Genomic DNA, 16371 nt, shown 5'->3' with positions numbered 1-16371 from the left:
TTTAATTTAATATTAAATTAGTTCTTACTCTAACATGGTAGCTTGCTCCATAATTTATTATAATGAATATATCAATATATGCACAACATCAATTCATATATCTAAAATAATACACACACATGTAAATTACCTGGACAATTTTTAACACAAGTTGCTCCATATGCATATTTGCCATCTGGATTGATTTCCCATGAATATGTAGCAGGATTGTATCTCATCATTGGAGGGCATTCTTGCTTACAAACACCATTGTCATAAAAGTTTCTACATGCCTATAAAAAACATTTAAAAATAATACTAGAGCAATAAGAAGTATAATAGTATGGCCAAGAAAAATAAAAGACCAGAACTGATTAGGAAATTAAGTGACGAAAAACTTTAACACTATAAGTAAATTATATCTGACAAGAAATTATATTCATGCTTAATCCTTTATTGAAGTGTAAGCAAGCAGCAAAGTTTGAGTGTAGGAAATTTGTAACTTTTTAATTTTTCTTCATCTAGTTGTGAAGTTCCTTCACAACTAGGTTACTTGTATATAAGAGACTGTAGAGTTCACATCAATTGCCTCAGTATACCATAATGCAAAAACATCATTCTAATGACCACTGCTCAGACCAGTATTGACTTTTGTTGAGGTACCAATGCTAGTCTGATTGGCCAAGTGCACCCACTTGACAACCAACAAACTGGAGATTCAAATCTCACTGTGGGTGTTTGTGATTATCTTTAGGTAGGAGATGAATTTCATTGCCTAGTGTGAGACCACTTCTCTGCTGAAGAAGGCCTGAAGTAGCTTGAAAAAAAAGTTCCAAAAATTCTTAACACACACACACACACACACACACACAAAAAAAAAAAAAAATACAAAATGTACTATAGATTTGCAAATAACCTTTCATCTACAATATAAAACCTCTCCAAAAGCTCTGAATGATCTACAAAATTATTATAAATCTCAGTGAGTGACCCAAAAGGATCACTACTAAATTCAAACTCATCACTCCTGACCTGATTCTCTCAAGGCCAGGACATTCAGTGTTAAATCCATTTAATAACAGACCAAACTTACCACCAAGTGAAAATGCTCTACTCACAGAAAGCAAGCTCAAAGCTGAAGTTCGTTAAACTGTCATGAGTGAGAGCTACACCCAGGTCTAAGGTTAAATTGATGCATCATATATTTTCCATATACAAGTGGAAAAAAAAAAAAAGTGTATCCCCTTATCATTAAAATACACTGGAACAGAGATAGTTGTAGAAATTTTTTTCATTCAGCTATAAAGTAAATTCAAGCCTCCATAGTTCAGCTGGTTTTGATGAAGCCCTTTGGTTGGAAAGACCTGAATTCAAATCCCATCTATGGCACAAGGAACCTTTATTGTGACTTTTCAATCAAATGAGTTAACCATTCTCATACAGAGGTGAAGGCTTTTTTTCTCAGAAACTAGGGTTTTTCATCCCTCCAAACAGGTAAACCACTTGGGAACAAGCATATCTACAGACATAGAATACTCTTGGATCAGAAAGGCAACAGGAAACTACTTTGTTCTATAATAATACCCTAGTAATGTAGCATTGTCACTTCACCAACCATTATATTCTTCTTCTCCCTTCTATGTGTTATGCATACTGGCCTGTTACAGAGCTATCTCAAGCCCTTATTAGATATTTTTATGCCACAACATAAGAATTATATGACAACATTATTTCATATTTTGGCAAAATTACTAGGGTATATAGCAGGCTAAGGGACCATTCATGAAAGCTGAGTATAGAAGAAAGCAAGAGATAGAAATGGTTTTCTAACTTTGTGAGTTTCTAACTTTCTAAAATTCAAGATAAAGTTTTGAGCTGAATCAAAAGAGTGATACACACAGGAATACTATTAACAGAACTACCACATTGCTTCCTATAGTATAGATGGTAGGGATTCAAAACTTCAAAGATTCCAATAAAAGTGCTCGTAGGTCGAATGAAATCTTATGAGGTGGGGGGAGGTAAAACACTAACAATTCTAATTCTGACACCTGGGTAGGTTTCTGTGCATCATGATAGGCAGGTGGAAAGCACAATGAAATCAGTGGTCAGCAAAATTCTCATATAGTAAAATGTAATAAATAATTTTGCATTCATTGTTAAAAATGGAAGGGTCTTTTTAATTCTTTTTATTGTCCTTTGTAAATACAAAGGACAATAAAAAGAAGTAAAAAGACTAAAGAGGCAAACTTTATTATTATTATGATGCTGATGATCCAGGACACATGAAGTCACAAGACTCATAATAGGAGGCCCACCCCAGAAAACACAGTCTATCATATCACTCCTTGAATTCATTTACCATTTGTGCTCTCACCATACTATCAAGCAATGAATTCCATGGTTCAACCAACCTCCATACAAAGAAACTACTCCTTACCCTCTTGCTCACGACTTCCAGGGATAGTCCATTGTCCTTGCTCTTCCCCTTGTTATACCAACCAAAGAATTCCTCAGTGTCAACTCTGTAACTACTTATCAACAGTTTAAATGTCTCAATCATATCACCTCTCCTTCTTCCTACAAACTTTGCAGTCCACATGCCTTCAGTCTATCCTCATAACTAACATTATACGGTACTGATAATATCTTTGTTATCTGCTTCTGCACTCTTTACAAGGTTAATTTATCCTCTTCAAATCCTGAGACCAAATTTAAGCACAACAGTCCAGATGTGGTCTGACCAGGGCTTTATACAATGGAATGAAAACTCTTTTATCTCTGTTGATCAATGCCCTTCTCAGTATTGCAGCAATTCTCTAGGTTATCTCTAACATCTTTGCAATATGTTCCCTGAATTTCAGGTTTATCAATCATCACCTGTTATTATAAAATATATGTATACAGTGTGTCCATTAAGTAATGAGACTGATTTTTACAGGACAGCCCTTTGAATAAAAGTAGCATTTTTATAGTTTTGACCACTGTGTGTGTTGTAATCACAGGTGCAACTTTTGAGTCAGGTGGCACAGCATTTTTTGTGTGACAGCTGTTGAAGTAAGAATGTGTGAGTGGAGTGCATCAAAAGTTGCATCATGGTGCAAAGAAGTGTGATAAAATTTTACTGTAAATAATAGAAAAACTGCGAAATAAATGCACCAAGACCTTAAAAATTTATGGCAATGATCTGAGCTGTGCACAGGTGTTCCAATGTTTCAATGTTTAAAGAGGGAAGGGAGTCCCTGGAGGAGAATGGCTGTGAACAGCCATTTTCTGCAGGAACAAATGCAAATGTGAAATTGTTGTCCATGAGAGGCAAATAACCACTAGGCTGTACTCGCTGTACAGGTTGGTGTTGGTAAGGAAACAGCTTCTTGTGCAAATCTCTTAGAAAGAGATTTACACAAGAAGAAATTTTGTTCGAAGTTTGTGCCACACACATTGACACACAAACAGAGAGAGCACCAGGTTGCATGGTGTCAAAATTTCATTCATGCAGTTGATCAGGATCGTGATGTGTTGCAAAGAATTGTCACCAGTGATAGAAGTTAGCATTTTCAGTTTGATCTGGAAATGAAATGTCAAAGCATAGAATGATGTGGAACATCTTTTCCCCAGCAGAAAAAAAGTCAGGTTGCAAAAATCACATGTTAAGATAATGGTCACTGTTTTTTCAATGCTGCTGGAATTATCCATCACAAATTTGGTCATGGGGGCACCACAGTGAACGGTCAGTATTATTTAGGAGTAATGCAACATCTGTACAACCACATGTGATGTGTCAGGAAAGAAGTGTTCCACAACAACAACTGGTTTCTGTTGCATGATAATGTGCCTGTATACTGTGCACTGCCTGTGAAGCAGTTGCTGGCTTCAAAGTCAATCTGTGTGATCGAACATCCCTCTATTCGCCATTTGGCTCTTGCAGACTTTCCTCTTTCCAAATATGAAGTGTGCCTTAAAAGGGGGAGCACTTCAGCAACATTGAGGGCATTCAATATGGTGTGACCCAGACACTGAAGGAGGTTCCTGTCAGGGCTTCAACTAGCCTTTAAACACCTGTATGATAGATGTAAACATTATGTGGAGCTGGAGGAAGATTATTTTGAATCTGTATAATTCCAAACATGTGACAATTCCAAATATATATAGCTCTTTGTTTTGATATAATAATTGTTGTCTCATTACTTAACAGGCACACTGTGTATGCACTTAAAAATAGTTCTTGCAAAAATATACTTATCTCTTCTTATTTTATATGTATCAAAAATATATGAAAAAAGCTTTGCTGTACTATTTATTGAGAATATCAATAAATATTTTTATTTTATCAGATTCAATGTTCAGACTTCATGATTACATAAATGAATAAGAACAAAATGAAAATTCGAAAGTTGTAGTTGCAATGAGAATGTCAAATCAGAATAAAATTATTATACCATGGAACTGATCATCAGTTCCATGGTATAATAATAAAATAATATATAGCATGTGAAAACATAAATTCTTACTAAACAGTCACTTTGGGTTGGACCAGTACAACCACCAGCACAAAATAAATGGCAACATTCCCGAGGATTTGGTCCAAAACATCGTCCTTGATGGCACTGTGGAGAGCAATTTATTTTGGAAAATTTTTGACAATTATGTGATCCCTCACCCCAGCATCCTTCAGCACAAGATTTGCCACATGGTGTACCTGTAAATATATTACAATATGTTATGTACAATAAATAAGAGTCTGCAATGAGATTAATACAGATTGAAAACCTATACAAAGCTTGATTACATAAACTCGATCAGTCATGATAACATCACCAAGTGTTCACAAATTTACCAGAAAACAAACTACTACTCACAGTAATAATTACAATAAATAATTATGGATTACTCAGGATAACAGCCAATGAATAAAAGTGCCATGAGCCTTTGTCTATTCAGGAATAAGTGTTTTAATATTCTTCTAGCAATATAAATATTTCTTAGGCTGAAGTTCTTAATTTTAGATCTAAGAATAATTTTTCTGTTGTTTTTATGTTAATATACTGTAAGGCTATGTTCTTTTTACAGCATATGCTATTACAAAAGTCCGATAAGAAACTTACAAACTGAGTTTTATATTGAACTGTATCAGGTAGGTATGCTGTAAAAATGGTAATGAATGAAGAAAATGAGAATACTGACATCTAGAAACATAGTTGTGATTCCATTTTATTAGACATTGATCAGGCCACATATGTTTACTATGTGACGATTTGGTCATCTAGTCATAGTTTTCAAAGAGATGCAGATATACTGAAAGTATCCAGAAAGAGTGACTAAGGGGGGTCATGTCTCTGGAATGTTGGGCATGAGAACAGACTGATGGAATGCCATTTCCAAAACCTAGTAGATAGGAGGAGGAGCAGGAGGAAGAATGACATGATTGAGATGTACAAGTTGGTAAGGGGCTGTTGCTACTAGATTAATGTGGATGACATGTTATTCTATTGCTCCTCCATTCACAGAATGAAGGAAAAAGAGAATAAGTGACCATACATGAAATTAATATTAAGGAGGTTGTGAGCAGGAGAGAGTGAGAAGTGGATTTTTTGCATGGAGAGAGAGAGAGTAGTGAGTGAAGGAAATGCATTTCTTGAGAGTATGGTATCATGTTATATACAATAACATGCCACCATACTATAGTAAATGAGTTGAAAGGCATATCTCAATGAGTTTTGTGTGATTGTAAACATCCCACCATGAGTCAGACTCAATAGATGTTTAGTGATGATTTTAATGAGGAAAAAACAATATGAAAAGAGAATGAGTAGTCAGGCCAAAGGACATTCAAGAGAAAGTTCTGCTATGTAGTAAGCATGATGAAGATGATTTTAAAAGGATGACACAGATGAATTGTGAAGGCGACAAAATAACCACTGCAAAGAAAATAAACTTATTTAAATGAGCATTTTGTCACACTAGCAATGAAATACAGAGTGAGGTAAATACCACAGAAATAAGTGAAAATGAACAAGAGGTGCACAAGGTGTTGAGTATGGTAGATGTTAATAAAGAAAGTTTGATGAAATTTTGCCAGAAATATTTAGAGAATGTGCATAAGGATTAACACTGCCCTTTATCTGAGTGTTTAATGAGTGTGTGTTATAGTAGATCACAGAGAATAAAGAGCAAAAATAGTGTCACTGAACCAATAATTCCCTCTAATTTTTCCTGTGCCATGTATGCATGGAAAAACATTTTGTGTACAAGTTTCCAGCTCAGACTCAATGCGTGCAGCACCATTTCATTCATGTGTCATCTCCTATCTAGGAGGTTGACTACCATGATGTGACTCATGGTTAACTATGGGCATAATGACATGTAGTGAAGACCCTATCTCTTCCACATATTGTTGTAAGTATTCATGACTGTAATCTGCATGTATTCAAGGGGTCGGTTTGCCTGTTCAGAAGGATGAAAAACCAGAGTTTCTGGGTGAAAAAAACCTCTACCTCCTATGAGACGGTTAACTCACCTTGAAAGTTGAAAGAGACCAGATAAAGGTTCCTCCCATCATAGATGGGAATCGAACCCAGATCTTTCCTGACAATTTAGAAACTATACTAAAAAGCTAAACTTAGCAGTTCAAAACAACTTTTACACCATTTTAAAATGATATATTAGTTGTTACTAGTACAAAGTTATATTTCAAATTTAATTGAATATCAATTACAGTGTGTCGAAAAAAAAAAGGCTTTTGTCTTACCTAAAATAAAATGTCTACATGCATTTTTTTATTATGTGATACCTTCAAGGACTCATTGTGGAAGGACACACTACTCCACTACAACTCACTGTCACTTAATCCTCTAAACCATATGACACTACCACCATTGACAGAAACAAAAAGTGCCATCTACAGTCCAAAAAAACCAGTGTACACTGTCTGTAAATTGTGTGTGTGTGTTCTCATGTCCGATTTGCCTGCATGCAGATGAAAAACCCAGATTTTCAGGAGGAAAAAAAACCTGTTATCCCTGTATGAGATCAGCTAACTCACTTTCAAAATGAAAAAGACTACATAACAATTTCTCTCATTATGACCAGAGTTGAACTCAGTTCTTTTTCAATCGAAGGGTGCCATGTACAGTCGTTCTTCCAATTCTGCTACGGAGGTGCTTCAGACAAAACTTATCACAAACCTATGTGACATTTTTTGTCTGAATAATTCACAATATATATATATACACATATACATTTAAAAACCAAAAAATATCATCACCCGCATAAGAGACGTGCACCATACATCAAGTTAAAAAAATATCTTGTACACTATATGCTAAATATATAAGAGAACCTAAATGCTTACTCATTCAGCTATTTAAATATTGCAGATACATGCAGCTTATAAACAAATTATGTCACATTTGTCAAGTCACTCAAATTTAAATGAACTTGCAGTTCTTGTCTTCTTGTCTGCTTAAATTTTGACAGTGACATTTTGATAGTTTAATGCACTAAAACTGCAAATGTAATATTTCTCATGTCTAAAAGTAACTAATTAGAGTGTATTAAGTTGGAACGGGTTAAAACAGCGGTCCCCCAACCTATAGTGTGTAGATCCCTGGGGGGGGGGGGGGTCCCACACACATCATAGGTTGGGTGGTGTGTGTGTTAAAGCACACACTTTACCGCTTGAATATTACGCAGTGGTTCCCACTGCGGTAATATTCGAGATCAGCAAAAGATTAATTTTTGAGCAAGTTTTTGAGAACAAGAGTATTTCAGTTATGAACAGCCTTGATATGCTATCACAGACTGTACAGACCAACAATGCATTGTAACATCTCAATGTATGTTCAATGCCACATATTCATGTAGCAATAAACTTTAAATATTTTATTGCTTGGTAGGCTTTGCTTACTATCAAGTAAAGTTGAGATTTGGCATGTGGTGGATTTTTGCCTGCTGTTGAGAAGAGGTGAGGGTCAGCATGATGGTGAGTTTTAGCTTTGCTGTACTGTTTGGTACAACCAACAGTTGTAGGAGCTAGACAAACTAGTAGCAAGGACCTAGCTCATTCTAAGGATAAGTACCCACTGGGATAACCCTTAAAATGGGTCAAATCAAGGAATCAGATCCATGGAGATATGAAGAGCTAAATCAGTGCAGAAGTCTATTTTTCACACCTAAGTATCAAAATGATGTATTACAATATTTGTTAAAATACTCTGAATGTGAAATAGTTGTAGCATATAGCAGAAAGTAAATTATAACTTGCAAGCAATTATATTCTTGTTTTAATTCTTTACTCAAGCATGAGCAAACAGAAGCTTACATACACTATGTTGACAAAAGTATTTGGACACCTTACGAGCTGTGCAAATTTTGGATCCTACTATATGCAAATATTCAGGGAGTGTCTGCATAATAAAAGGTAATAATAAGTCTGGCAATAAAAGGTGGGATGTGTTCAATGTCAAGATGCCACATTCAGCTGAACGGACAGACTTCCAACGTGGGATGGTAGTTGGGTGTCATGTCAATGGTCTTTCTGTCCATGACATTGCTGCCCGTCTCAGTATACTTAAATATACCATTGATTATATCATTTGTAGATGGAAAGTTGATCATGCCACCAGAGCAAAAAAATGTCCTGGGAGGTCACCGACACTCACTGACCAAAATCAGTTAACAATGTCTCAGAATGTTCAAGCATCCCACATGTCATCAGTGGTAGACTTCACAATCAACCTGAAAAATGTTGCAGGGACATCTGTCAGCATTTGAATTGTCTGCAGAGAGTTGCATGCCTTAGGTACCAGCCAGAGCTGTTGAAAACAAGCCACACATCATTCTCCCCCCCCCCCCTTAATGCCAAACAACATTTGGACTGGTATCTTTCATACCATTCCTGGGACTGTAGATGATTGGAAAAAGATTCTGTGGAAGCAAATTACATTTGAAAGCGAATCACACTTCCAAATGTTTCGCTCTGATGGTCAGGTCTGGATCTCGAGATTACCCAGGGAAAGGTTCTGGCACGACTGCATCGTTCCAACTGTCATGTTTGGTGGAAGCTCGGTAATGGTATGGGGGTGTTTCGGTCAGATGGGACTTGGTCCAATGGTGAATGCGCTCGAAAGTTGTCCAGAATGTCCAGTACATCCTGGACAACTTCATGCTTCTGACACTGTGGAAATACTTTGGCAATGACTCTAGCATGTTTTAGAATGACACTGCTCCATGCCATACTGCACTGTGTCTGAGACTAGTTTCCACAAAACAATATTGAAGTGTTGGACTGGAGGGTCAGAGTCCAGACCTCAACTCCATCGAGAATCTTGGGAATGAATTAGAACATCAAATTCACTCTAGACCACAGTGACCATCATTAGCATCAGAAATTGGGAAGAGCAAGGTAGCTTTGTGTGAGGAATGGAAGAATATTCCTGTTGCGATGTAACAGAAATTGGTTGAAGCATGCCTCATCTCACTGACCAAAATCAGTTAACTATGTCTCAGACTATGTTAACTATGTCATTCAGATCAGAGGTAGTCCCACTTGGTATTAAAAATGTAATTAAAATGCATTTTTTTTTTTTACCATAACTAGGTATCCAAATACTTTTGTTAACATAGTGTACATCAAATATCCTCAACCTTTACATGAAATAGCCAGGTCTGTAAAGATATTTCATAAAAGTTTACAAGTGAGGATACTTCGCATGCACACTTTTGTTTATTTACATTCAAGTAAAGGATTAAAGTAAGAATATACTTTCTTGTCAAGTAGAATTTACTTTCCATACAAGTAAAAAAAAAACTTATAACTGACTCTAATCCAGAGTGTTTTAATAATGTGATATTTGCATTGTACATGGAAAACATGTTTCCTGTATAGGTCTCAGAATTTCTCCAGGTCTATCTCCATTGATTTGCCATTTTTCTTCAGAGGCTTAATTACCCTAGGAATAGAATTGGTTCTTACCAACCACTGGCTTGAGTCCAGATCCATCATGCTAGCAGGATTTTGTTTGCTGCTGGGTTGAGGTTTGGTGCATGGCAGGATTTTGTCAGTCACTGTATATGGCTGAGGCTCAGCACAGTGATGGAGATTTACCTGAGGTGTTGTTGCCAGAACCAATACAGAAATATCTAAAGACCAAGATCCTGAAGCAAGCTGGATTTAGAGCTATAAAAGAGTGATTTTTTTTTAAGTTCTAGAAATTCTCAGAAATCAAAAATCAAAAAAGCATTCAGGGTAACAACCAATTTTGACCTATAATGGATGAACCATATTCATATTCTGAAAGCGAGTGTACTCTGAATTATGGAATACTGAAGTAATTTGATATGAAATCAATGATTTCTATATACAGTTGCCTAGTCATGGCAATATTTCATATGCAAACTTTTGTTTACTTGCACTTGGGCAAGGATTAAAACAAAAATATAATTTACTTTCTGACCAAGAAAAATATTTTTTTTTCATTGAGTTGTTTTTTAATTAATCATAAAAAGAAATCATAAATACTTCAATTATATGTCAGGATAGTTTTCCATTGGAAAAATTGCTTTCTTCTGTCTAGTATAATTTGTTTTCTAGCATTCTTTGTGTGTGTGACATATTATCTGAAGTATAAGAGCAGTACTGAAAGCTTAACATAATGAAATCTGTGGGTAGTAACTCTAATTTAATCTCCTTCACATTTTGAATTATTCAAAATTCAAAACTGTGGCGCTAGTATCACTAGTGAAAGTGGCGAGCGTGCTAAGTTATGTAGAAAACATGTTTTTAAATTAAAGTATAGTGTGGCTTTTTTGTCTCAAATTGTGCTGCAGTAGTGCTTCGGTTGGATACAAGTGTCCTTCAGTGGTGTTATTGTTTGAAATTCTGTCATATATATTGTGTTTTCGCTGCTGTTTGTTTCACTACTTCAGTGTCTAAAGATGGTATCCAACAAGAGACGTATGTCTGCAGCACAGAGAATTTCAATAAGAACAACCGCCTCTGCGTTGGATTTTTTGTAATGGATGCATTGCGGAAACTGCTATATGCATGCACCGAAGAATGGGAAGGATCTGTGGATTGTTTGGCTAAATGAGAAGAACAAAAACATCGATGTATGCGAGAAGTGTCAGGATAGGCTGGAGTGGTTAGGAATGGAAGCAGATGTCAGGACCATAGCAGAACTTCGGCAGGAGTTTGTGAGAATGAAACGTGACCTTCATCTTCTGCAAGAAGAATTGGAAGTACTCAGTAAGGAGATTATGGAAATTAAAACTGAGTTAAATGTGTTGAATAGAGAAATTAGGACTATGGAGATTACTTTAGCTGAAGTAACTAGAACAGGAATAAGTATGGGAGTGTTTTTGGTGATTGATGAAGTAGTAAATAGTATGAGAGTGATTGGGAGTCAACAGAATGAAAGCACAAGAGGTCTAGAAGAAATGAGATGTCGTGAGAGTGAGGGAGTAAGTAAAAGAGCATTGAATAATGAAACTGGGAGAGTCATGTTGAATAGAATAGAAAACGAGGCCATGAACGATGCTTGTTTGGACTTGAATAAAATTATGAGTGGTAAAATATATGGTGATTCTATGATTAAAGGTATAGAGAGAACAGTATGCCTGAGTAGTGCTTGGCTAGTGGAACAATAGAGAGAGAGAGAGTGGCTTTAGCAATAAAGAGAGGGCATGATGCAGAAAAGATGATAGCCATGGTGGGTACAAATGACCTGAGTGGTAGTATAAATCGGTTAGCAAAAGATTTAAGAACATTGTTAGATATCGTGAAGAAGAAAGTGTCAATGGGAGGATAGTATGTGAGTTGCCTCATTTTGACAATTATGAGTTAAGCAGATGAGCAATGATAATTATTATTACCACCCCAAGATCTCATGGAGTCAAAGACTCATCTGAGAGGTCCTTTTATCACACACACAGCTCATCATACCGTGTTTTAAACACATTCAAACTCTTCGCTGACACCACATTCTCAGGCAAGGCATTCCAATCATTCACAACTCTGCACGAAAAAAACCTGCCTCTCACTCCCCTACTCACACCCTCTTTATACAGTTTCCAGGGATGACCACTGCTTCTCCCCTGATCTCCCACTATTCTCTGTAAAACTTCTCCAGCATTGATCCTATAACAACCCCTTACCAACTTGTAGGTCTTTATCATATCTCCCCTCTTCCTCCTGTCTGCCAGACTCTGCAAATTACATCTTCTCAATCTTTCCTCATACTCAACATTCCAGAGGTCAGAAACTACCTTAGTCAGTCTCCTTTGGACCCTTTCCAACATCTCTTCATCCTTCTGAAAACCCGGTGACCAAATCTGTGCACAATAGTCTATGTGTGGCCTAATCAAAGCCTTATACAACGGAACAAGAATCTCCCTACTTCTACACATCAGTGTCCTCCGCATCATTCCCAGAAGCCTTTATGTTGTCTTCACAATTTTGGCGGTGTCCCCTAAATTTTAGTTCCTTATCCACTATCACCCCCAGATCTCTTATTTCCTCTACCTCCAACAATATATTCTCACTAATCATAAATTCTGCATTCCATCTTTGTTTTCCAAATTTTAAAACCTTATATTTTGCAATGAACTCACATCCCCATTTCCATGCCCAATCACTCAATCTATTCAAGTCTTCCTGTAAGGCCACAACATCTTCACTAAACTTCATGGTTCGTCCTAACTTTGCATCACCTGCAAACAACTGAATATATCCATCCAAATCTTCACCTATATCATTAATATGCAAGTTAAACAGTAACAGACCTAAAACAGACCCCTGAGGCACTCCACTAGTGACTTTCCTTTTCCTGGATATCACTCCCCCATACACAACTTGTTGATACCTATCAGATAGCCAGTCTCCAATCCAATGCACCAATCTAATATCCAACCCCATCTGCACTAGTTTGACTGTCAACCTATCATGAGGTACTCTATCAGAAGCCTTTGCGAAATCCAAGTATATTACTGTGTATCCTTTTCCTCTGTCCAAGGAAGCAGTCACTTTATTGTAATAAGTAAGTAGATTACTAAAACATGACCTCCCTTTAGCAAATCCATGCTGTCCATCAAAGATAATACCATTGTTATCAACTCAACTCTGGATCCTAGTTCTCACAAGCTTCTCCAACAACTTAACCACTACACCTGACACACAGATAGGTCTATAGTTTGATGCTCAAGTTCGATCACATCCTTTATGAAGTGGCACAATCTTGCCCTCCTTCCACTACTCAGGAAGTTGACCTAGTGCAAGACTCATATTAAAAAAATATGTCAAGGCAGGTGTCAACTCCCTGGCACATTCTTTCAGAATACGTGGTGATATATTATCAAGTCCCACAGCCTTATTAACATCTAGTTTACTCAACTCCTCATACACCTCTTGCTCTCCTACAGTCAGTCTCTCCTCCCAACCATCAACTGCTCTTAATCCCTCCATGAAGTCACATTCACAAGATTGAAAGATCTTTATGAACTGCTCATTAAGTATCTCCACCACACATTCTGCATCAGCTGTCTTGATACCACTTTCTCAAATCAATATCATCCTTCCATAATTATTCTTTCTTTTGATGGCTACATATCGAAAGAACTCCTTAGGATTCTTTTTGGCTTCATTAGCTAATTGCTGTTCATATCTCTCTTTAGCTACCCTCACCAACCAAGTCACCCTCTTTGCTTGGTCTTTATAGACCTCATGGAATTGGTTATTTCCACTTCTCTTATGCTGCCTCCACAATGCCCTTTTTTCTCTGTATCGCATGCTTAATCTCTTTATTCATCCATCTCACACCCACCTTATTTAACCTTCTCACCCTTGGAATACATTTAGACATTGCATCTACTAAACAGTTTTTGAAAATCCCCCAAGCTGCATTGATCTCTTTTCCAGCTAATTCCTCATTCCATGCTACACCCGCAAGCTGTCTCCTGAGCTCTTCATAATCACCCCTGCTTGTAGTTCCACATATACCCTTTTCTCACAGAGGTCCTTGCACTGCTGGCAACCACCCAGGTAATCACCTCATGGTCACTCTCACCAATTGGTGGATGATTTGACACATCATTTATAATTACATCCTCTGATGAGATGACCAAATCCAAGACCCTCAATCCTTGTGTGCCCTCTGTTGCTATCTCATCAATCCAGTCTATACTGCCATAATTAAAATCACCCATAATGATCACTCTTTTCTCATTTACTTGGCTAATTTGATTGTACATTTCATTATCACCACCATCCACATTACCTGGTATATAACAACATCCCATCAAGTATTTTCCATTCACCTCTATCTCACACCATACTGCCTCAAAAGCACTGGCACTATTTCCCTCTTGCATCTCTACTTTATATGGACATAACTCTTTCTCTATCATCAAAGCACTCCCCCTCCCTTTTTACCCCTTCTGTCCTCATGAAACACATCATACCCTTCCATCTCTATTACTGTCAGGATGTCATCCTCTTCCAACGTTGTCTCACTTATTCTGACAATCTTTGGGTGAACAGACGCAATTAGTGCAACCATTTCATCTGCCTTGTTTCTTATGCTTCTAGCATTTGTATACAAACACAACAGCTCATTTCTGGATCTACAGCTAGTCCACTGATATCACTCACTCGATGTGATCTCTCCATGCTCGACTGGGGCCATTTCCCTTTCTGCTTCTTCATTTTAAAACCCTTTTCAATTCCAACTGTTTCCTCTTGATCCCTAGTTATCCCATTCCTTTCCTGCCTACACATGCTCACCTCCTCTTGGAGCATCCACCTTTCTCATGCTGTGTACCCCTGTCCACCCTGAGCCCCGCCATAATGAATGATATGATTGCAAGAATGTGCAAAAAAAAAGAGGTCTGGAATTTGTTGATGTTTGGAGTGTGTTTGAAGGCAAAAGACAGGTGTATGCAAGAGATGGGTTGCATCTGAACATGGAAAGTCATAAGTGATTGAAGAAGTTACTGTTTTCTGAACAAGTTGAAGTAATTGGGCAGGGAAACTAAAATTGAAAAGGTTGAGTGTAAGAGGGAGAAATTTAAGCAGTGATTGTATATTTGTTAATCCTTATTCACGGAATAAACTGCAAAATAGAGTAGATAAAAATCGGCATATACACATCACTGAAATTAGTGATGTGTATATCAGTTCTAAAGTTGGTACAAGAACTAAAAGGGAATCTGCAATTTCTGTATACTAATGCAAGAAGCATTCGAAATAAGAGGGAAGAATTTTTGGCATTTGGCATTAGTCAGTGCAATCTCACCAAAAGTTGTAGATATTAGTGAAACTTGGCTGTCAGCAGAAGATGTGGTCACTGGAATCGAATGTAATGGGTACAGTATTTTCAGGGAAGATAGAGAAGATAGAACAGGGGGAGGAGTACTGTTGATAATAGCTCATTTGAGGTGGTCTGGTGTAAAATAGTGACCAACGCAACCAAATATACAGTTGGTTGCTGCTATAGGCCAGGAGGTACAGGGGGTTATATTGAATTCATGCATCAACAAATTAGTGCAATGAGTGCAGGGTTAGTGATTATCATGGGGGATTTTAATTATGGTGATATCAATTGGAAGGAGGAAATATCATGTGGCAACAAGGAAATGGAATTCATACATCTTCTACGAGATAATTACTTGAAGCAGCACATAACTGAAGGGACATGTGGTGTGAGAGTGTTGGACCTGGTCATTAGTTTAGAGGATATATGCATAAGTAAGGTGTCCTCATTACCCCCAATTGATGAGAGCGATCATGTGGTATTGACTTGGGAGGTTGCAAAATTTGTTGATTTCTCTCTTAAGCAAGGATATATACGGAACTACAGGTTAGGCAATTATAACAAGCTTCGGAGTGAGCTTGCAGCTGTCCCATGGCAGAACATATTGCAGGGGAAAGATGTTAGCAGAGCATGGGATAAAACCAGCAGGTATCTGAGGAAGGCAATATCAGATTGTGTTCCCATGGTCAGGAAGACAAACAAGGCAGGCATTAGATGGATGAGTAGTAGCATCAAGCTTGATCTGCAAAAAAAGAAAATGTTATGGAGAATTCACAAGGAAAAAGGAGATCAGTATACCCATAAGCAGTACAAGGCTCAAGCTAGGAATGTTACCAGCATAGTAAGAAAAGCTAAATGAGATTATGAGAAGACCCTAGCCAAGGATAATCCCAAAGAGTTCTTCTGCTATATGGCAAGTAAAAGGAAGCATGACTTTGGAAGGATAACTTTAGTGGGTGCTGATGGTATTGAGGTGACAAATTCCGATGTAACAGTAGAGTTACGGAGTGATCACTTTTCAAAAGTCTATCACCCAAGTGAAGATATCTCTGTACCTGTAGCAATAACTGATGTGAGAATTGAAGTT

General features: G+C 37.3%; 1 protein-coding gene across 3 annotated transcripts in view; it reads right to left on the bottom strand.

Annotated features, from left to right (window-relative positions):
* LOC150108109 (epidermal growth factor receptor-like) overlaps window positions 1-16371 on the bottom strand; it is a 495579-nt gene that overhangs the window by 248229 nt on the left and 230979 nt on the right. For all 3 annotated transcript variants that reach the window (XM_090415594.1, XM_090415593.1, XM_090415595.1), the window contains 2 exons: window positions 4491-4678; window positions 131-272 (listed from right to left, as the gene is read on the bottom strand). In XM_090415594.1, coding sequence (XP_090271720.1) covers window positions 131-272; window positions 4491-4678 — 330 coding nt within the window. The remainder of the gene's footprint in view (window positions 1-130; window positions 273-4490; window positions 4679-16371) is intronic.

Source organism: Typopeltis vanoorti, chromosome 3, assembly GCF_054136105.1.
Source record: "Typopeltis vanoorti isolate ZY-2024b chromosome 3, IOZ_Tvanoo_1.0, whole genome shotgun sequence".
Taxonomy (NCBI): Eukaryota; Metazoa; Arthropoda; class Arachnida; order Uropygi; family Thelyphonidae; genus Typopeltis; species Typopeltis vanoorti.
This window is presented reverse-complemented; position numbering and strand designations above follow the sequence as displayed.